Consider the following 21,992-nt stretch of genomic DNA (forward strand, 5'->3'; position numbering starts at 1 on the left):
TTAACACTCTATTGTGAATAGCGGGTGAGGCCGCTTTCGGTGGTGCTGATACAGCGGAAATGGTGAAGCGGCTTGAGCGGCCGTGATATCGGGTCCTGGAGCGGTTCAGACGCGACCTGAAGCGGCCGTTTTTCTATTTTTTGCAAACTGGATCGAGTCAAAAAACTTAAGTTAAAAATGTAAAAATCCTAATTCTGATTGTTCGAAAGCATTTCAGTAGCGATTTGGTTTTGTTTTCTCGTATGACACGACACTTCTCTCCTTCATACATCACCATCGGAGCTGCTATTGCTCTCCATCGCTCATTAAATATGTTTGCTCCATCGTTCTCTTCTCTCCATTCCACATCATCAACTATGCTTCAAGTATTTTGGTTCTGTTCCATCATCATCTTTATTTCTGCTTCTGTTATTTTGTTTCTTGCTTTATTTAATTTCTGCCTCTACCTCTACCAACAACCATGACAACTCCTCCAACTAATTCTACTCAACCATTATCATCCAAGAACAATATCAAAGAATAGCAAACAGGCTAGAATGATGCTTGTGATAAGAAAGCATGAGCAATACATAGCTCTTTTTTATTGGAATGAGATTGATTTCACTGTTGCAAATTCAAACATAAATTTAATAATCAAGAATATATTAGAGGATCAAGAGGATGCTAGTGGCAAAGGAAGTGAAGATGAAGACGACTTAGGTTAACCGCATCACGCCTCTTTCCGAGATTAAGAGCATAACTTTAACATTAATATGCAAAAATAAGCCACCATTGTGAAAATGAAGAACATATATTTTCTTGCACCACTATCAGACTATAACGTTCTATTGAGATATCGGACTGAAATAGGCAAGGATTACTGTGAGTATCATCACACCTAGTAAGTTAACAGACCAAGATCAAATAGAACCCTACAATACATTAGAAAATAGATAGAAATTCAACATCAATTCAAATTGAAACACTGTCCGAACAAAATGATTGAACCAAAAACAAAAATTACATAAAATGGTGATTCTCTTAGTATCTACCCCTTCCCCGGAAAGGAGCACCACGTCCTCTAGGAGGACCTCTTCCCCTTGGTGGACCCCTTCCACGAAAACTTCCACGGCCAGGTCCTCTACCAAAACCACGACCTCCTCCGCCTCTTCCTCCACCTCTACCACCAGATGCTTGTCCCCTACAATACAGTAATCAATAATGTTAATATGAATGCTTCAAACCACTTTATTAAAAATGTAACAATCAATCAGTCATGTTAACCTAAATAGCTTTAAACCACTTTAAACCCTAAAACACCAAAACAACAATTTATTCCACTCAACGACACAACTTCATAACAATATTGACATAGTGAAAGGTGGAATGCTGCAAGACTTGCAACATAATGTCAGGACAGTGTCAGTTATATCTATTTTTTAGCATGTCTGAATATATAGCTGAGACCAAAACTAAATGTCGACATCATTTCTCAGTAAGCATACAACTATAGCATGTCCGAATATATAGCCGAGACCAAAACTAAATGTTTACATCATTTCTCGGTAACCATACATACTCACGTAATCTAAAAGCTTAAAAGAAACTGCTTCATTTTCCCCTCAAAAGACATAAATACGGAGTCTCAAAGATGAGAAGTTTCATTAAAAATTGCTGACAAACACAGACAACTTATATTAAAAACTTCTCAAACAAAACATTTCAATAGAAACTTGGATCTAGAAATCAAACTTTCAAAAACAAAAAGGCATTATTATGCATTATTAGCATAGAAATCCTCACCCACTCACACTCACAATTAGGCATTATTAGCATGGATTAATGTGAGGAATAACATAGATCTCAACAACCATATTACTGAGAACTCTTTAAATAAAAAAATATATAACCATAACAGATAACGTCATACAAAAGGTCGTATACTCATCCATTTTCCATGAAAAAAACTTATAATTAAAACAGAAACACAACATGCTTCGTGTGAAATAAAAACAGCTAATAACAAAAATATATTAAAAGTTGAAGAATAGATGATGCATTTAGATAGCAAACACACCTACAACATATGAAAAATAAAGCACTTTCTGGCAAAGTTAAAACATAGTATAGCAAACATATGTAATACAATATTGTACCAATCAAACTAACAACTTAATTTTAAGAGAGTGAAAGAGAACATACTTAGGTTGAGGAAGAAATCTTGCAAGAGGCAAGAGTTTCATTGGGTCAATATAAAACTTATCACCAGCAGAGTAAGAAGTAGCAACAACCCCATCCATCATCTTGATTGAAAAGTACTACACACAAAATTAAACACAAAAATCACATTAGTGCAGAAAAATAACATTTGAGCAGAAAAATAACATCACAATAGAAATCAACCTCAAATCATGAGATCGAAACTTACAGATTCATTGATAGGACCGAATATTTCATCAACTTTTCCAATCTGAGTCATGTTTTGAAGATAAATGGGAGCATTAAAATACGGAATTTTCTCATGTGTGAGTTTTGTGACAGCCTCTCCTTCGCAAGCATGGATAAAGGTTGAGACCTCTGCATAAACCAAAAACAAAAACAACTCAGATAAACATAAACCATTCTTTGGCTTCAGCACAACAATAGAAAAATATCTATTTTTTCAACAAAAAAAAAAAAGCTCATAGACAAGGGCTTAAAGAAATTTCTCACCTACAACTTCAGAGGGAGGTCCTTCATCACGAAAGCCACGTCCACCACCGCTGAAACGACCACCACCTCTACCACGAAAGCCACCGTCACGGCCTCCCCTAAATCCTCCATCACGACCGCCTCTGAAACCACCACTCCGGCCACCACCTCTTGGAGACCTCATTGTCTGTTTACGATGGTGAAATTGAGAGAGACAGAGCAAATGTTGTGAGAGAGAGAGAGAGAAGAGGAACTTTAGGGGTTTAGGGTTTTGGAATGAATATTAGGGTTGTAACGAGACTTATTTGGGCCGCGTGGTTTTTCTTTTAGACTAAGGCTAAAGGCCCGGTTAAAATTGGTCACTCCCTAAATTTGGAAAATTCTTTTTCCACCCCATTTTTTTTGATGCAACACGCGAAATTTCAAAAGTGTTCCTCAAAATCGAAAGTATATGTTTGGTATGCACCAATTTTGACATTAATATTGGAACAAATCAAAAATATAACTACGGTATGCAATCGGAAATATATTTTTGGTTCGTTGGGCACCTAAAAGACGCGCTACCTCTTCCTCTCCCATTGCAGTTTCAAAAACAAAAACACAACACAACACAACAATTCTCTCAATTTCATTTTCAAAAAATTCACCGCATTTGCAACCGAAGTCGTTCTAAAGCATCAAACATCTCTGAATTAAGCATCCAGCAACAATCAAACAACCAAAAACAACAACAATCAACCAAGTTAGTTGATTTTGAAAATTTTAAAGTTTATGTAAAATCCACTTAAATTTGTGTTTTAGGTTAGAAATTAGGTATTTGTCGCTTGTTGTGAATATAATAAATCAATTATAAGGTGTTATACATGCATTTGCAATGATCAATGACTGTTTAATTGAGTTCTTATGTGAGGGTGAGGTGCCATTAACGCACCTCTGAAGTCGCAGAAGAACCCGAAAGTATTTTTCCGGTTTTTATGAAGAACAAAACCGGAAGTATATTTTCGGTTTTTTAACTTATATTTTTTCAAGCTTGTTTTTCAACATTGGTCCTTGAGTTAACATTTTTTTCGTGCTTCTACAGGAACAATGATTGACAGAGCATCTCGATTGAGAAACGGTAGGGTAGCACAACACGCTTCTGTGCGGAGAGAAAAGATTCAGGCATCCCAGCCTCCTTCTGCATCTGGACAGGACGTATCGGATGCATCAGTTTCATCTTTTGGTGTTCCATCTGCTACTCCCACTGCTTCTGCCACTAGTTCGGCCTCCTACAGCAGACGGGATTCTCCAATCCACCATTCACCTCCCTCGTCCTCGCGTAGACGCACCTCTCCTCCACCTACAGTATTTGAGGCAGGAGAGACCTCAGGTTCACATGCAACACCAAAGGTCCAGTCTCAGCCTTCATCCCAGCCTCCAAAGGTACTTGAGGCGGCTCGTGCACAGCCTGCGGCGTCTGAGGGTTTCGAAGGAGGATCGTATGATTTATCCCTTCTTTCTCTTTACCCTGACCATGTTGCTAGACGTATATGGGACGGACAAGTATACATTTTGAATTTTATTTCTATTATATTTTAAGTTATGATTTTGTTTATGAATTTTAGTGTGTTGATTAAATCCGTCAAAATATTTATGCAAGACCGTGATACGCTCAAGGTCATCAGCCATGGGCGGAAGATCAGTAAACTGACACCCCCTATAGAATGCATATATGCTTGAGTGGGTGATGCGTCAATTCGGGTTCACCAAGACTATTCCACGGGTTCCTGCTATAATTGCTCCTCTGACGGTAAGACGAAGGGATATGGATGAAATTTTTGATGATTTTGAGAATCATCTTGTCCCTGAGGAGGCCAAAGCTACAGTAGCTACATGTGACTAGAACTACGAGTACGGTTACATGTTATGGTTATTCCGAGTGTCCCATCCATACATGATACCACTTGTTCCAAGGAACCCACTGAGGCCAGTTCATCAGGAGATCCCAGAGGAGGAGAATGAGGCTATGGTTGATTATGCCACTGACGTCTTCCCCAGGTGTCGTCGTATCTTGGAGCTTGCACCGGAGGGTGTTGAGCGCGGTTCCTTTCCTGATGCATCCGATGCTAGACGAACTCTAGATGCCATCATGGCGGAGGCCCAAAATGATATGCTTTATAGGAGGCAGCAGAGGAACGCCTCGAGGATCATAGGCTAACTCATCATCCGCCATACCTAGTAGTTTTTGTTACTTTTGTTGTTATTTGGTTATACTTTTTGTTATTTAGTTTGGATTAAATTTTTGTATCTCGTACTACTACAACACTATATATATATATATATATATATATATATATATATATATATATATATATATATATATATATATATACACACACACACACACAGTAGTTATGGTTCAGTAGCGTTTTGTTATTCGATAATTAATGCCTTTTTTTCCTAATTGTACAAGTATTCATATTACGTGCGAATGAACCGTAAATATATAAAAATGGTTCTGTTATGGTTTAGGTTATAGAATAAACTGGAATTATATTTTCGGTTTGAAACCGCAAATATACTTCCAGTTTTCAATCAAATTTAAAAAGAAATCGTGTGCACCGGAAATATATTTCTGGTTTTAAAAGGCATTTTAGGAATTACATAAAGGTACTTCTTTTGGGCATGGGGTAGAATAATAATTTCCCCTAAATTTTAGGGCATTACTCTTTGCAACCTTATCACACTCTTGAAAAACTAAAATTATCTTTCATACGTTTGAAAATGCATCTCTCAAATAATCTACCATTGCAATTAACAAGATTCCAACATCTTTTTAAGGACTTCGAGAAATCCTTATGAATCATTTTAGAGCAACATCATTGTCCCGACATTGTAATTTTTTGCGGCTAACTTATATTGTAGTAAAATCACAATAAAATCGAAGTTAAATGAAGTTACATTAAAGTTAATGAAAATAAAATGTTTTACATTAATCCAAAAATTCAACATCATACCTATTATTTGCAAAAATACAAAAAATTAATACATCCAAACATAAACCAACTACTAGGTATGGTTAACCCTCTGCCGCCTTTATTGCACAATATTATGTAACTCGACAACCATGGTCTGAGGGCCATATGGGAAGTGTCATCCTCAAATAGTCCAACTTATATGGCTCCTCTACCCATCTCCTCGACACGCCAACAAACTGACGTCAAGCTCTCGGCCTGATCACCTTAAACCTAAAGTACCTCCAACTTAGTTGGCCTAGATGGTCTTGTAGGAGCGTCGGATGTCATGATAATGTGTAACACCCTATAGAACCATGTCATGTAGCCCTCATCATAAGATCATTGTACTTGAGTGGGCTTCAGGCGATACTCCTCTAATACCAGATGACTCTCAAAATTATCCAGTAGAGGATCAATCTCTCTGCGGTGGGTGGAGGGAGGAGCAACCTCATATGGAGGTCTTAGAATGATTTTCAAGTAGCCAAATTCGTGCATTGCTCGCTCTAGCAGATAAGGATACATAAAAGATGACTCACATGCCAACCAACCAGAGTATAAGGAGATGACATCAAACGAATGTGTCTGATGATGACCCTCATACAGGAAAAAGAAATGTCATGTGGTATCACACGATCAAGAGAGACTCTGAATGATTTGGCCATACTATTCCCCTTATAGGAATAAATGTGGTTGCGCATGGGCGGACCTCATCATAGTTAGATGCAACTTCCCACCCAGTGATACGAGGGAAGTGAGAAATGATCCATCCTTGAAAATGGTTTGAATATTAGTAACAAGTGTGACAAGTGAATTACGAAAATATTAGTAACAAGAAATTATCGTAAGAAGCTTGCAACTCCCTATCATCAATTTTGTATTCCAATGACAACACTCGCCCAGCTTTGAGTACAGGTAAACCAAGCAGGCACCCCCTAGTTTTACTCGTGAATTAAAGTCATGTTGATGGATCAAAGTCAGGTTGACGGAGTACTTAAGGTAAACCACATCGACATAGGTTGCACTTTTGACCAAGAACAAAAGGTAACACCTAAATATGCAATGTCGATGGTACTCAACCTGCATCTAGCGCCTACTGCATATGTTTTTGATAAAGCTTAACCATAAAATTGAACGTATAATAAGCACCTCTAATGTCATGTGCCTTATGTGCAACCTCAGTTGGGTTAGTCCCCAAATGGTTGGCCATAAACTCTACGTTTTCCTCTCGACTGATCCTCCTATGGTCCAGTAATCTCCCGTAAAATTGAAAGCACGGTAGTGTATGGAATCGCTTATTTGTTTTGTTGTTTTAGTCAATTTAAACATAGTTGTCGATTATAGTGAAAATCTCTTGGAAGTGCAAGGGGACTAAACTATTCGTGATTTGTAGGAACCAAGATAATTGCTTGTGCATTGTCTTGATCTCTTATTTATTTTCGATTAATATTGTCTGTTGTTATCTCTATTAGACTCTAAATGGGATTTTGATCTTGTGACCAGAATCTGATAAGAGATTTTAACAGGAAAAAAAAGCAAAATTCAAAATTATTCAACCTAGGGATGTCAACGGGGCATGGAATGTTCAGAGGATGCTTCCTCACTCCCCCCCCCCACCTAAAATTTATTCTTCATCCCCATCCCTTATCCCTGCCACGGGGAATATTTTCCCTCATCCCCATCCCCAGAGATCCCCACGGAGATCCATAGAGATCGAATCTTAAGAAAAAAATTATACTTCCCGATCAAAACTATGAGTATTACGTTATTTTTTTTCTTTTAAAAAAACACATATATTTTGCATCTTTATTTTTTAAAAACTAAAAATACATCTATGAAAAACACATTTAATATGTGTGAGTGTGGCAAATCCATAACTACTAATTTATTAATTGAATGAAAAACATGTTACTTATGGAAGTAAAGTGAATTTGAGGAGTAATTATCATAAACACAATGAACAAAGGAGAGTGGTTGTTGTGATGATGAGAATAGAGGAGATGATGAATGGAGGAGACAAAGATAATTGAAAAAAAAGAAAAAGAGAAGACAGTGTGTACATTCCATGTATTGAGTGTACTTTTCTAATACATTAATATTTTTATCTAAATTATATAATTATATATTATATAATATATAAAATATAAAAGTTAAATAATATGGTCGGATTCAAGGAATCCACGGGGCGGAGGGTATTTTCCCAATCCCCGCCCCAAAGTGTCATCGGGGGGAAAAATCTCCAACTTTGGTGCTTCGAACAGATAATCCTCACAGATATCTCCATTAACAAATGCAAATTAACATCCCTAATTCAACCCCCCTTCTTGTGTTTTTCAGCTTGGTTGATAAACTCAAGTATGGTTGTAGAGGGTATTAGAAGCTTTTTTACGTAAGTGGATAATAAACAAGCATTTATGTTGAAGAAATACTAAAAGAGCTTACTGAAGGTACTCATAGCTTGAGTGATACAAATGAAACAACAGGAAAATATATAAGATTGTTTTTTGTTTTGAGAGGAAGGATTACTGATGGTGAAGTATCACATCACATGACAAATTTGGTCGCCATATATCCTTATCATTTTATGAAAGAATTCGAGCGTTCAAATACGTGTAAAATTTCTTGTTTTGCTGGTATAAGCTTCTCAAACACTTATATGGCCAACATTGTGTCAATAATAAATTTGTTTTCTGATTCGAATGAATAAGTGATTGTAACTGGTGGGTACCCTGATGAGGCCAAATATTGGGAGGCAAAGAACAACTTAAATAAAATTGTGCAACAATATACATGTTGCCGTGAATATTAATTTGAAGATGAAGATGGAGCTGCATATGAGGATGAATACTAGAGATGTTATTTGTTTTCTCTTAAACCATTGTTTTTTCTGCTTGTTTTATTTTAATTGTACATTGAATTGAATTGTTTCAATATGTTTTTAGTCTCGGTTTCATTTGACTTTCATTGGAGTAAAAAAACACACGTTAAAGCAGGATTAAAACTCTCGACAATAGAATTGTAAAAAAAGTAATAAACTACAGTTATGTTACAATGACAATTTCATAAATGTGGCTTCAAGTGAATACACGACAATTATATTATGTCCTCGGGTTTAAAAGTGTAGCCTTAAGTGTATAAGCAACGCTTTTCAACATATTTCTTGAAATTTGTCAACACATAAAAAAGAGAGGCCAAATACCCTTTAAGCAATAGTTTGCAAACCCTTGTCTATTATTCTATTGTTTAAAGTAAAAAAATCTTGTAATGTGCTCAGGGAAAATTCATATAATATTTTCTAAAACCTTCATAGGGAGATAGTTCCAAATGTGTAAGAAACCATTATATGCTTTTAGTATAACACTATATGAATCAACTTACATTTTTCTTAATACAACATATGTGTTTAGCTTTTTGATCTCCAAAGCAGAATGTATGTGAGCAAACAAAAAATATTATGGTTTTAATGCAACATCGTAGAATATGAAATGTATGTTGCATATCCACTAATCTTTTAATATTAATATTAGAAAGCAACCATGTGTCTAACCCAACCTATTCAGGAATATTTCATATGAAAAAAAGATTTGAAACCTATTAAAGAACAATGTGTCCAACCTAATAGTTCAATGCCAATTAAGCTGGTTATTTGGATATTAAGTTTGTATGAATGGTTTTCAAGTTTATTAGAAAGCAACAGATACCAATTATAAAGTTGTTAGTTTTCAAATGTATAAGAAACAGTCATATGCTTTTAGTAGAACACTATATGGATGAACTTGTGTTTTTTTTCATGTTTGTTAGAATTGTACGAGCCGATAGTTTGTAAGGAAGCCATTTAAGGGATATGTTAGAATTATAATAGACCATGTCCCAGTTTACTCCACTACTACGGAAAAACAATACCACCACAGTTGAAAAAGGGATACCATAATGCTTGACCAACTGTTGTACGGTAAGGTGTGATTGTATGTCTGGTGCTTTTCACCACGATCTTGAGACCGTGATAATAAGGCAGGATGCACACTACATACCACAACAGTTACGCGTGATAATAAGACTGTTGTGATGTATACATTTAGGTAATCGATTCAAAACCCAATAACAACAATTTATTTGGAACATAAATAACATTTCATTACGGTTACAATAGATAACTGTTGTGGAAAGTACCCATAGTTTATTATATATACGTAGATTGCTTATTTTTCCATACACCTCACTAAAGAAATATAACCATTCAAATTGACGAAGAAGTATGTAATTTGAAAATTAAATTATTCTTGAAAACCAACTTTAACAACCCACTGTTTTCTGAATCGCATGCGCTCATCATTCATATCACACTCTTTAGCATTTAAAACGTGATTACAACTTAGTTTTCATACTATACGTTTTTATGTAAATTTAAATGAATATGTTTTCACTGAAAGGTTAATGAAACAAGCAATCTACATAGCATATAATAAACTCAACTTCGTCTACTGTCAACCTGCATAAGAATTTAAAGAACAAAATATTATCAAGTCACAAGAAACCTTTTTATTGTGACTTAGCAATGTTTTGTTCCTGTTCTGAGATCATTTTTCCACAACAACACAACAAATACAAACAACAAAATAAAAAACATACCTTTTAGCAACAAAACACTAACATTATACAACAACACAACAACACAGGATATAATAAAATGTTTCAAGAATACATCTTTTATTGAAACTAATCGTGGAACTGGAAAAAATTATGAAGTTCATCTAATTTACGATGCTATGAAAAATAAATACAAGGTGGATGAAATTTCTAAAATAGCTTCATACTTCTTGTATTTTTTTTCATAACAACATATGCCATATGTACCATAGTCAAAGTATGTGCTTTGTTAAGGTGATGAAGATGAATTTGAAAAAAATGAGAACATTCACCAAATGAAAAAATGAGAACCAATTTTTAACAAGAAAGGTAAACGAAATTGGAGCATAAGTTTAATGAACTAACCTCGAGGTAGAGATTGGTGAAGACAAATCTGAAAAAATAAGAACATTCACCAAATGAAAAAATGAGAACCCATTTTTAACAACAAACGTAAACAAAATCATAACATAAGTTTAATGAACGAACCTCAAGGTAGCGATTGGTGAAGACGAATCCGAAGGTTGCAATATGTGTGAAAAGTGACATGGATGTTATGATTATGTTTTGAGAGAAAATAGTGAAATATGTTAGGGTTTTCTTTAGAGATAAAATGTTGTTATGTACTGGGCGACATAGCACTTTCGCCTATATATTAAAAAATATTATTTTTCATCACAGTTGACAAGAAGAACTGTGATGCAATGATTGGACTTTACACCACAGTTGAAAATAGTAACTGTAATGATATAAAAGGAGCTGGAATAATTAAGGAATTGGGTCTCAAACGCTGTAACTCCTTGTACATTTCACTACATAGTTTAACAAAGGTCGTAGTGAAATACCTTTTAGTAAAAAAAAAAAGCGCCCAAAAATGTGTTTCCACCATGTTTAAAGAAAGGTCATTGTAATATTGTTTGACGAAAGGTGTTTTATGTAGTAGTTTTTGCATTCGTTCATTTTCTTTTTGCCTATTCGCTAACTCTCTGAGTCTTTCTTTTTCTTTTTAGTCACAAAGAATTTTTTTCATCTATTTTTGTTCTTTTTTCAAAGAAAAAATATATCATAAATTTTCCAGCTTCAACCGGGGAAAAAAGGAAACAAAGTCAGTTGTAGATTTTGGAAAAATCTTTTTCTTGAGCATAGAGTTTCAAGAAGTGGCAGTTACATGGATGCTAATAGAGGACAGGGGAACTAGGTTTACATTTCAAAGATCTGGACTCTATAGTCGCAATTCCTCGACGTGACATGGTGAAGCATACTGTAATTCACAACATTGAGTTTTAACCTTATGCTACTCTTTTTCAGAATTTAGTGGTTCATGATATTGGGTATCCAAATGAAATCTATGACTTTGAGGAAGTCCTACGTAGACAAGTTGAAGACTGTGATACACTTATGGGTATGTTTTTTCTTGTATCATATGTCTTTTTATTGTTTTTTGGTGCAGTGAAGAGATGTTCTTTAGTGTTTGTTATATATTTTTCTTATACCATATGCCTTTTTTCTTGTTTTTTGATGCAGTGTAGAGATGTTATTCAGTGTTTGTTATTTCTTTTTCTTGTATCATATGTCTTTTTTCTCATTTTTAGAAGTCGTGTTGAGACGTTCTTCCGTATTTGTTATTTCTTTTTCTTGTACCATGTCTTTTTTCTTGTTTTTCGATGTTGTATAAAGATGTTTTTCATTGTTTGTTATTTCTTTTTTTTTTTGTACCATATGTCTTTTTTTATGCTGACTAAAGATGTTCTTCAACTTTTGTTATTTCTTTTTTTTTTATGCTGTGTAGAGATGTTCTTCAGTGTTTGTTATTTCTTTTTCCTGGCTCGTATGTCTTTTTCTTGTTTTTGTTAGCAACCCATATTAGAGAACTTGCTATAGAATGTTTTATTTTCTTCTTATTTTTGTTAGCAACTCATATAAGAGCACTTGTTGATTAGTATCACACATACCTTAACACGTGTTTGTATAATATGAATATGTGCAGTCTTTTTTTCGTATTTGCTTGATGCAATACTGTTGTTGTTGTTTGCTTTCTATTATATTCAATAATTTATAACTTGCCTTTGTTTCGTATCCTAATGCAAGCTTTCAAATCATAAATACCCTTGGGGAGGATGTTTTGTGAAAGTTTGGGAAAAAAGTAATGCAACGTTTGGATGTCTATTAAACGGAAAAACCAAAATGAATTTGGCTATATTTACAGGTTGTTTGAATCTAGATGTTCAAGAGCTACCTTTAAAGGGTGTGTTGTGTTTGGAAACATTGACTAAGTACATTGATGGAGTGATGTACTTTAGGAGTAATGATGGGTTGTGTGTCTTTTGTTATGCACTGTGTTATGTTCTGTTCGGTTGTTTCTCATTGCTTATTGTATTTTAATATATTTCTTTTAGTATTAACTTTTACAAATGATGATGCCATTTCAAAATTCATCAATGAAACACAAACGAACTCAAGTACACTCAAGTGCGCAGTAAGTTGCGTCATGTCACCCTGCACCTTTTCAGGTCACATGTTAGAGAAAAATAGTAAAAATGCCTCAATGTTGGGACTGCATTCAATGTTCATGTTCTCCATTATGTTGTGGCAAAACCAAAGTCGCACAAACCAGCCAACGCCTGGACAAACATCCTCCAAGATCTACCACGACCACTTGAAAACTCCCTCAACATCAAGCATGCTTGACAAGTTTTGGGGGCAACTCTTCAGTGCCGGCCAAAGGTCAAATAACACGAGACCTGTTATCTAGCCTGCTCCACCAAGTCTAATTTATAAATACCTTCACAAAGGATTTTCAGGTACGCGATCTCTAATCTTCACTTACAGTACCAATATCTTGAACCATAATCTGACTTGGATGTTGAAGTGCAAATCACGCAAGTACCCCCTAGGTCCACCATATTAGAGATAACAAACATATATCCAAGATCGACACTAATCAACGACACCGTTTCAAGATCAATTCTTCTGGTTCAAGAAGCACCACGGTCGTAACCTTCGATCCACGATATTTCCTCGCAAAATCACTTGCAAAGCTTCGCTCCACCATAGTTTCCGCAATCTCATCCGTTTCTGATTCCGCAACAAAACAACACCGATATATGATTCATTATATTCTTGCAAGTTACACCATTTCCGTCCTCCCTGACTATAGCATAAGAGTGTTAACATTATATATATTTCCAATATCTATCATAGACCTTCATCGTTGTATAGGGAGCTTTCACGGCAGGAATCTATCAACACATCACCAATTTTTTATTTCACACCATACAATAATAATTTATATATAAAGATTGAAATTAATGTTTTCTCAAAAAAAAAAAAAAGTTAGAAAAGTCCTAACTCCTATGTGACTGTAGACTAAAAAAGGACCGGACATCATACGAGAGTTCCGCTTCATCCGTGAAGACTTACGAGAAACACAGGAGAGGATCTTGTCTGTGTGTACGTCCAGATTCATTCATTCATTTCCTTCAAACATTACCATAACCGACAATACCTGACCAAACTTTCAAACCCGCTTTCAATGCCCTTGCATTCGCCATTTCCATTTTCATAACATAACATGACATTTGGCATTAAAGTTCTCACTAAAATAGCAAAACCTCATTCATATCTCACCAATTACTTATACCATAATTACCAACCGATTCAGACACCACCAACTTTCTTCCTGGTATGTATGAACTCTCTCTTATTTTCTCCCCTTTTTTGTTCATTAGGTTTCTGATTTTATTTTATTTTTTGATTTGAAATTACTGTGATAAGATTATTATTATTATTTAGATTTGATAATTTGATAATTGCTCTCTCTTTTAATCCTTATTGATTTGACATTGTGATAATGTGATGTTGTTGCTGGAAAGAAAAGAGGGAAAAGGGTTGGTAGATCTTTTAAAACTTCAAAATCAATGCATGCAATTCAATCTGAGTAACAATATTTCAGTTTTCTATAGAAAAGTAAAGATTTTTTAGGGATACAGAATCAAATTTGTCATAAAGTTTGTTCCTTTGCATAATTGAATATCATTTACCGTGTGCTTGTGTAAAAGAGTAAAGGGGTCTCTTAAGCCATCTGGTTATTGCTTGGAATCTTGTTCAATAAAACTGTTTTGAGACTTGAGTATGGATTTTGCCACATACTTGACATGGATGCTCTCTTTTTCTTGAATATTAAGATATGGTTCTGTAGAAAGGCACACTTTTTATCATGAAGGAAGGACCAATCATGTTTAAAACTATGTTTTTCTCTACTCATCATGATCATATTTTATTTTGTATTATTACTAAAAGACAAAGAATATCCAACTCAATATCCTTGATTTTAGTCTTATAAGAGTTCATGCTAATCTTTATGCAAATGCTTTTACAAGTACATTGTATCTAGACGCCGATTATGTCTAACACGTCACATTTGTTAATTGAAACAAACAAGTGAGTGTGATGAGATCATAGTTCCACTAACCATCTATAATTGGTGTATTATGACATGCTTTCAACTGTGCTGTGTACACTGCTGTAATGCTTGCCTTATGAAGCACTTACAAAAGTCCTAGTCTTGGTTTAGTTATGTCGAACAATGTTATTTATTATCATGTTCTTCTATTATAAGATTCTCTCTTCTTATGTCTTTACTATGCAGGAATCGATGAAATGCTATTGATTTGTTGATATCGGTACATAGATAAAACTAGTGAAACTGTTTCAATGGCAACTGTGAGCAATGCTACAAATATATTTTGGCAAGATTGTCAACTAGGAAAGCCTGAACGGCAGAAGCTACTTAACCAAAAGGGATGCGTTGTGTGGATTACTGGACTCAGTGGATCAGGTTCGTGATGTTTATGCTTTTTAATTATGTCTTGGCTGCTCCCAAAATTTATCTATTTCCTTCAAGTTGACTTGATTGACAGGAAATTTTTGTCTGTCATGCATGGTAGTCTTCCATGTGTTTTCAAGTCTATGTTCTGTTTCATTCTGAATGAGAACATGAAATAAACGAACCAAAAAAGCTTTGCAACTGTTCCATTTAGAGCTTAATATAATTGTTTTCTTCACAATGTCCATCTAAGTCAACTCTGCCACAATTTGCAATGTATAACAACTTCTCTTTTTACTCTGGTCACTTCTTGATCAGTTCTACCACCATGGCTGGTCCTATCCAACAAAGTTTTATGATGCACTTCACATTTCTTAGTACAAATGACATTGGTGGCAAATAGCAATTTATCCCAGTCATAGATGAAAGTCGATTGAAGATACACATTATTTTACTATTTTCAACAATACGCAGATTATAGATATAATTAGGATAAACTAGATTTTCTGACACCTTGTAGAAGAAGCAAATTAGTTAGACCAGAAAATTTATATAGAAACTTGTAAGAATGAAAGAAACCTCAGGGCCCAGCCATGCTGGTTGAACAGATAAAGAAGTGACAAACAATTTTTGTTTTCATTTTGTCTATTTTGATTCCTGTAATTGTCCTCTGCATTGATTTCAAAAAGTATAGAAAAACATGGAATACAAGTGTATCTCTATTTTAATTCCTGCTAAAACATCCTGTGTTGATTAAAATGACTTCAATGCACATATGCTATGGTTCATTCAAAATCCGTGTTTGATTTGACTTATCCTTAACTATTATCAGGAGAAAGGTGGCCCAAGGTCCAAACTCTCTACAATATTTGTCATTTATTCAATCCATTGCCTTTCACGTCACTGTTATGACACACTGCATTTTGGTTCTTTTGCTACTGACTTGTGAATTTTAGGAATTTAGAATACCAGTAACTTATGCATAAGCCATAATTTTTGAAATTACTTCGAATGAGTGTATGTGTAATGTGGTTCCCGCATGCTGTGTTGAATTGTTTTATCAAACTGTTCAGGAAAAAGCACATTGGCATGTTCTCTAAGCAGCGAACTGCACTCAAAGGGAAAATTATCTTATATCCTTGATGGAGATAACCTTCGCCATGGACTAAACAAGGATCTTGGTTTTAAACCTGAAGACCGCACTGAAAATATTCGCAGAACTGGTAAGCTTTCTCCATAGGCAAATTGTCAGATTAAAAAATTGCAATATGGCAATTAATATCTATTGTGCCGTATTTAACTCGAGTAGATGTTTTGGTAATAAAGGTGTTTGGCTGTTTTCAATAGGAATCAACGTTAAATAATTGTTTATATTAGAGTGGAAGTATTACGACCAAGTTCAAAACCTATATTTTTGCGAAACATTGATTTCTACCTGCTACCTAAATCTGATCCATATATCATTGAAATTGATGTATATGCAATTTCTGAGTCAACAATACTTTGGTTGTTGCAGTTATATGACTAGCTGGTGTGTATTTTAAAGTCAGATGCATATAAATTTTCCATAGTTTTACTGAAACAAAATATATTTAATTCAGGTGAAGTGGCGAAACTCTTTGCCGATGCTGGTCTAATATGTGTTGCAAGTCTGATATCTCCTTACCGAAGAGACCGGGATACTTGTCGTGCCATGTTGCCTGATGCCAATTTTATTGAGGTAAGGCTCCTTTAAGCATTTATTGTCATTTGTGCAAGTTAGTCTATATGATATTTGATATGGAATAGTAAATACAGGTCTACATGAACATGCCTCTTGCATTGTGCGAGGCACGGGATCCTAAAGGTCTCTATAAGCTTGCTCGTGCTGGAAAGATCAAAGGTTTGTTTCTTTAATGGTGTTTATTTTACTAGTAGAGGCTTCCTTTCACAGTTCGGAGCCTTCATTGCGTTTTAGGTTAAATAGTGCAATATTTGGATAATGTTCCCATAAATTCAAACATGTCTAAAACATTGCTTAGAACAATTTCTATAATTCTAAGTTCTAACTGCTGAAAATCTTTTCTTATTTTGAGTTCTACCATGTGACATTTCTGTATTAATTTTTAAATTGCGCAGGTTTTACCGGCATCGATGATCCTTATGAACCACCCTTGAATTGTGAGGTATGTTTTAACATTTTTCTAAAATATTTTCAAGTTCCTTTTTCTGTTTCATCTGTCGTGTGAAGGATGTGTTTTAACACGATTCTCTCACTTGCAGATAGAAATAAAGGAGGAGGACAACGGAGTTTGTCCCACGCCAAATGTGATGGCAGGACAAGTTGTTTCTTACTTGGAGGAGAAAGGGTTTCTTCATTGTTAGGGAAATGTTCATATATCTATGGACTGATTATGATGTCTCCTAGTATATTCTCTAACTATAATGTTTCTTCCAGTCGAAGTTGAAATCGTATTAAGTGGACTTGTAAAATTCATCAGCTATAGTATATATGAAAACAACCATTCCATTGAATGGTGAAGATTAAGTAAGTTCATGATGTTTTTCAAGGTATGGTATGATTGTCTTCTTTGCAATGTTAATTATTATGGTACTAGGAAATGAAATTACAATGACAATGTCATTCCTTATGATTTTATATTTATGTTTGTTTTTAGATAATTGTGAATTTTTTTTAATAGGCAATTTGTGTCTAATCGGATTTGAACATGAGAATTTGAGGGAAGACACACCCTCAAGACTCAAGTTTTTACCACTAGGCCATACACACGAACACACAGATAATTGTGTGAATTAAGTGCAGCTCAAGAGTAAGGCTCATATTCTATTTAACTTTTACACATTCAAGTATTCAACAACCAAATACAAGGATGTGTTTTGACTATGACACTTAGGGCATGACAACAAAATCCGTACCCGCGGAAATCCACCCGAACCCATCTCGAAGTTGACAGAAAAATTTCACTTTGACTGGTTTTGGGTTCGGGTTTAAATTGTTTTCGATTACAAAATATGGGGATGAGTCGGGTAATGGGGACACTAGTACCCATCACGAACCCGCCTCGTTTTTTCATTGTGTATATTATTATATGTTTTTTATAATTTAGAATATTAAATACGTGACCAAAGTTTTGATATTTTGATATTATTTATTATTTAAAATATTTGAAATGTATGAATAATTTTTTTTGAAATTGTTTCATTTTATTTTTTATAAAGTAATTTAATTTTGGAAAAAAATAAGTATTTCTATTAAAAAAAGATTGATTTCACTAAATGGATGGTGGCGAGGCGGGAATATTCGAACTCAATCCGAACTCGTTTGGGTCGGGTTTGGATTTTAATTCTTCATTCCCGTTTGAATTTGGGGCGGGGGATTGAGATTGTTAGGGGATTTGGATTTGGGTTTGAGGGAGGTAATAACCGTTCCCGACCCGCTCTGTTGTCATCTATTTAGTGAAATCATTTTTTTAAATAGTTTGAAAATAGTTATGGTTTGGTTTTTAAAAATAACCAAACCATGCACACCTCTATACCTCTAATGACATATAGATTAAACTTCTCTTTTTTGTACAGTTTTTTTTTAGTTTTCCTCTCTACAATTTTATTTTTCTTCTTTTTTTAATAGTTAAGCTTTGAATGAAATATCTTGAAAATCTCAAATATTTCATTCAACATATGTCTAATAACAAATTGTTTTTGATTAAAAAAATAGAGCACTAGCTAATCAAAATAACAAACTCTTTGCCCAATAATCACCTCATATTTAGGTATAAAGTTCCAACGTATAACAATCGTATTGGTCATATAGAATTTTAATCTTTTTAAAAGGGATGTTGTAGGTTTGTCTCTATATACTAAAATAACTTTGTTAAAAGATTCACACATGTTATTGGCTAAAGAGTTTGTTATTGTAATTAGCTATTTTAACTAACTAATGGTCTATCTTTTTTGTTGTCAAAATAATTTGCCATTAAGTATATGTTGAATGGAAGAATTAAAATTTTCAAGATATTTCGTTCAATGCTTAACTATTAAAAAAAGAAGAAAAATAGAATTGAAGAGAAAAAAATTAGAAAATTAGAAAAAAGAAAGTAAAATTAAAAAAAAAAAAGAAAAAGGTAACAAAAAAAAAGTTTAGTGTATGTTACTAAAGGACTATTAAATGCAAAAGGGGACAAGTTTGAGGAGTCCAAATCAAGCAATTGACAAATTCCGGGAGCAAAAATTAATCAATTGAAATTTGGAGGGTCAAAATCAAACAATCGAAAAACTTGGAGGACCAAAATAAAGTAATTGAAACATGGGGGACCAAAATCTAGTAATTGAAAATTTTGAAGGATCAAAACTGCATTTAAACCTTTAAATAATAATTCAGTTGAATACAAATTAATTTTATTTATATTTAAAATTATAATTAATTCTATTAATTGATTTATTAGTAAGAAGTAATTTATTATTTTTTTAATAAGATTTCAATGAAACAAAGAAAAAGCTACAATGAGAGCAAGAGGACTATACCAAAACTCTCTAAAAAAGAAATGAATATAAAGAAAGGCAGACCAAGTTTATTCTTTACAAAAATTTCCCTAAAAAAAAAAAGAAATGCAATTATAGAGCAGTGTACCCAACTTCCGCTGTCCACTGTGTCTCGGTAAATTCTCTTTGAGTGTTGAGGTTTATTATAGCCCGACAACATCCACAAATCTAACTCACCTATATTTTTGTTATAACAAAAATAATCAATTGCATAATTAAATTTGTTACAATAAGTAATAGCATTTTAGCATCAATGAGTTATAGGTAGTAGGGTGTCATCTCCTGTGCGCGACCTACATAAGTGTCTCACCTGTGAGATTTTTTTTCTTTTTCAAATGAATATGAGTAGTTAGATTTGTTTGATTCAGTAATACAATTTGCACAATCAGACACAATATCACCACTATTCCTTATTACATTTATCATTTAATTCATTTTTCCATTTTCGGTCTTGATTTCCTCCTTCTGATTTTTCTCTCATTTCTTCCTTTCTGATTTCTTCTTAATTTTTTCAGGTTCGATCCTCATTTCTTCCATTAATGATATGGATCTTAAGCTCCTTTTTATAAATAAAAAAGGTAAATTTTTTGTTTGAGTTAAAAATGGATCTATATTCTTTGTTGTTGTAATTATTATAGTTTGAGTTAAAAATTGATTGAAAATGGTTATATGTGATGGCAATCACAAGGATACTTAAAGTGAAATTTTCAAACAATCTTACTTTGTTGTTATAACCTATTTGATTGTTTTTTTTAATAAGCAATTTGTATCTAGCAAAATTTGAACTTGAGACTTTGAGAGGAGCACACCCTCAAGACCCAAGCGTTTCACCGCTAGACCGCACACACGCACACTGGTTGTTGTTTTATTGATTTAGTTATTTATATTTTTTAAGAAGCACTCGATGAGATTTTAGTTGAGAATGGTGGTTAACTTTGATGGTGAACTGGATATTGTTAGTGATGGATGCTTGGATGTTGTTGAATATGATAACTTAGTTGTTGACGAACATTGTGGGTTTGAAGAATTTGAATACGATGATGAAGATGCGAATGAAGATGGTGAATTTTACGGAAGTGAATACGATGATGAAGATGGTGAATTTGATGGAGGTGAATACGATGATGAGAGCGGTTCTGGTGATGTTGGTGGACACGAATATTGGAATACAGATGCAAAAAACGATGGAAGTGATGGGAAAAGTTTGGAATGAAGTTCAGACAATTTGAATGAATCAATATTTTTAGATCAAATTCCAGAAGAATCACTTGTTGTTGACGATGTTGATGACATTGCAAAGATGAACATATTTAACTTGCAAAATGATGATGTTTTGAAGATGGAATTTGGAAGTCTAGAAATTGCTTACACATTTTACTGTTGGTTTGCAAAGATGAACAATTTTGTGGTCTGTAAAGGTCAAGTTATTAAAAATAAGAATGAAGATGTTATTCAACAAACATTTGTTTGTAACCTTGAAGGATTTAGGCAATATAGAGTAAAGCAACACAAGTGTGGTCTAAAGCACGAAACCGATGTGGATGTGGAGCGAAATTTCGGGTGCATATTAATATAATTTCATATCGTTGGTATGTCACAACTTTTACCTTTGAGCACAATCATGAAATGTTAAAGGAAAAGCATCGCAGGGTGTTAGCAGCTAATAAGAAGCTTAGTAAGCCAGATAAGATACAAATTAATAACTTTGGAAATGCCGAAATCAAAGTAACTCAAATGATTGGTTCATTTACAAATGTTGCCAGGGGGTATGATAAGGTAGGATTTTTGAAGAAAGGACGTACATAATCAAATTGCATGACAAAGAAAAGAGATGTCTTATAATGCTAAAGGTGTTGTTAGGTATCTTATATATTTCCGTGTTAGAGATCCATCGATGTTTGTTGCACAAACGGTGGGTGCGAATGAAACAATGAAGAACCTATTTTGGAGCGATGGTGAAAGTCAAAATAATTATGAATTGTTTGGCGATGTGCTTGCTTTCGATGCTACATACAAGAAAAATAAGTACAGGTTCCCCTTTGTTGTTTTTTCTGGTGCTAATCATCATAACCAGACGATTATATTTGCTACTGTCATAGTTTCAAATGAGATTGAAGGGACATATGTATGGTTGTTGAAATAGTTTTTAGTTGCAATGAAAGGTAAGACACCAATATCTGTAATAATAGACGGTGATGTTGCTATGAGAAGTGCAATCAGAAAAGTATTTCCCAGCAATTATCATAGGTTATGTGCATGGAATCTCCTATGTAATGCAATGTCTAACGTTGGCAATCCCAATTTCATACCTATTTTCAAAAAAATGCATGCTTGGTGAT

At 34.1% G+C, this 21,992-nt stretch overlaps 2 protein-coding genes across 2 annotated transcripts; one reads left to right on the plus strand and one right to left on the minus strand.

The window, feature by feature from the left end:
• Positions 1-841: 841 nt before the first annotated feature.
• Positions 842-2,947, minus strand: LOC131609928 (putative H/ACA ribonucleoprotein complex subunit 1-like protein 1). The gene is made up of 4 exons (XM_058881760.1): positions 2,692-2,947; positions 2,408-2,556; positions 2,182-2,297; positions 842-1,180 (listed from the first exon to the last, which is right to left on the minus strand). Exons 1-4 carry the CDS (start codon positions 2,852-2,854, stop codon positions 1,021-1,023), a joined length of 588 nt encoding a protein of 195 aa, XP_058737743.1. The 5' UTR covers positions 2,855-2,947; the 3' UTR covers positions 842-1,020.
• Positions 2,948-13,623: 10,676 nt separating this feature from the next.
• Positions 13,624-17,645, plus strand: LOC131609929 (adenylyl-sulfate kinase 3). Its single transcript, XM_058881761.1, has 7 exons — positions 13,624-13,971; positions 14,938-15,126; positions 16,188-16,337; positions 16,716-16,834; positions 16,912-16,996; positions 17,233-17,279; positions 17,377-17,645. Exons 2-7 carry the CDS (start codon positions 15,003-15,005, stop codon positions 17,476-17,478), a joined length of 627 nt encoding a protein of 208 aa, XP_058737744.1. The 5' UTR covers positions 13,624-13,971; positions 14,938-15,002; the 3' UTR covers positions 17,479-17,645.
• The last annotated feature ends 4,347 nt before the right edge of the window (positions 17,646-21,992 follow it).

The sequence above is a fragment of the Vicia villosa genome, linkage group LG6, assembly GCF_029867415.1.
Source record: "Vicia villosa cultivar HV-30 ecotype Madison, WI linkage group LG6, Vvil1.0, whole genome shotgun sequence".
NCBI classification, from domain to species: Eukaryota; Viridiplantae; Streptophyta; class Magnoliopsida; order Fabales; family Fabaceae; genus Vicia; species Vicia villosa.

Coding starts and splice junctions, on each gene's coding strand:
- LOC131609928 (XM_058881760.1), bottom strand. CDS start 2,854: ATGAGGTCTCCAAGAGGTGGTGGCCGGAGTGGTGGTTTCAGAGGCGGT. Junction 2,557..2,691: donor ACCTCCCTCTGAAGTTGTAG/GTGAGAAATTTC, acceptor TGGTTTATGCAG/AGGTCTCAACCTTTATCCAT. Junction 2,298..2,407: donor TCGGTCCTATCAATGAATCT/GTAAGTTTCGAT, acceptor TTTTGTGTGTAG/TACTTTTCAATCAAGATGAT.
- LOC131609929 (XM_058881761.1), top strand. CDS start 15,003: ATGGCAACTGTGAGCAATGCTACAAATATATTTTGGCAAGATTGTCAA. Junction 16,835..16,911: donor CTGATGCCAATTTTATTGAG/GTAAGGCTCCTT, acceptor TAGTAAATACAG/GTCTACATGAACATGCCTCT. Junction 16,997..17,232: donor TCGTGCTGGAAAGATCAAAG/GTTTGTTTCTTT, acceptor TAAATTGCGCAG/GTTTTACCGGCATCGATGAT.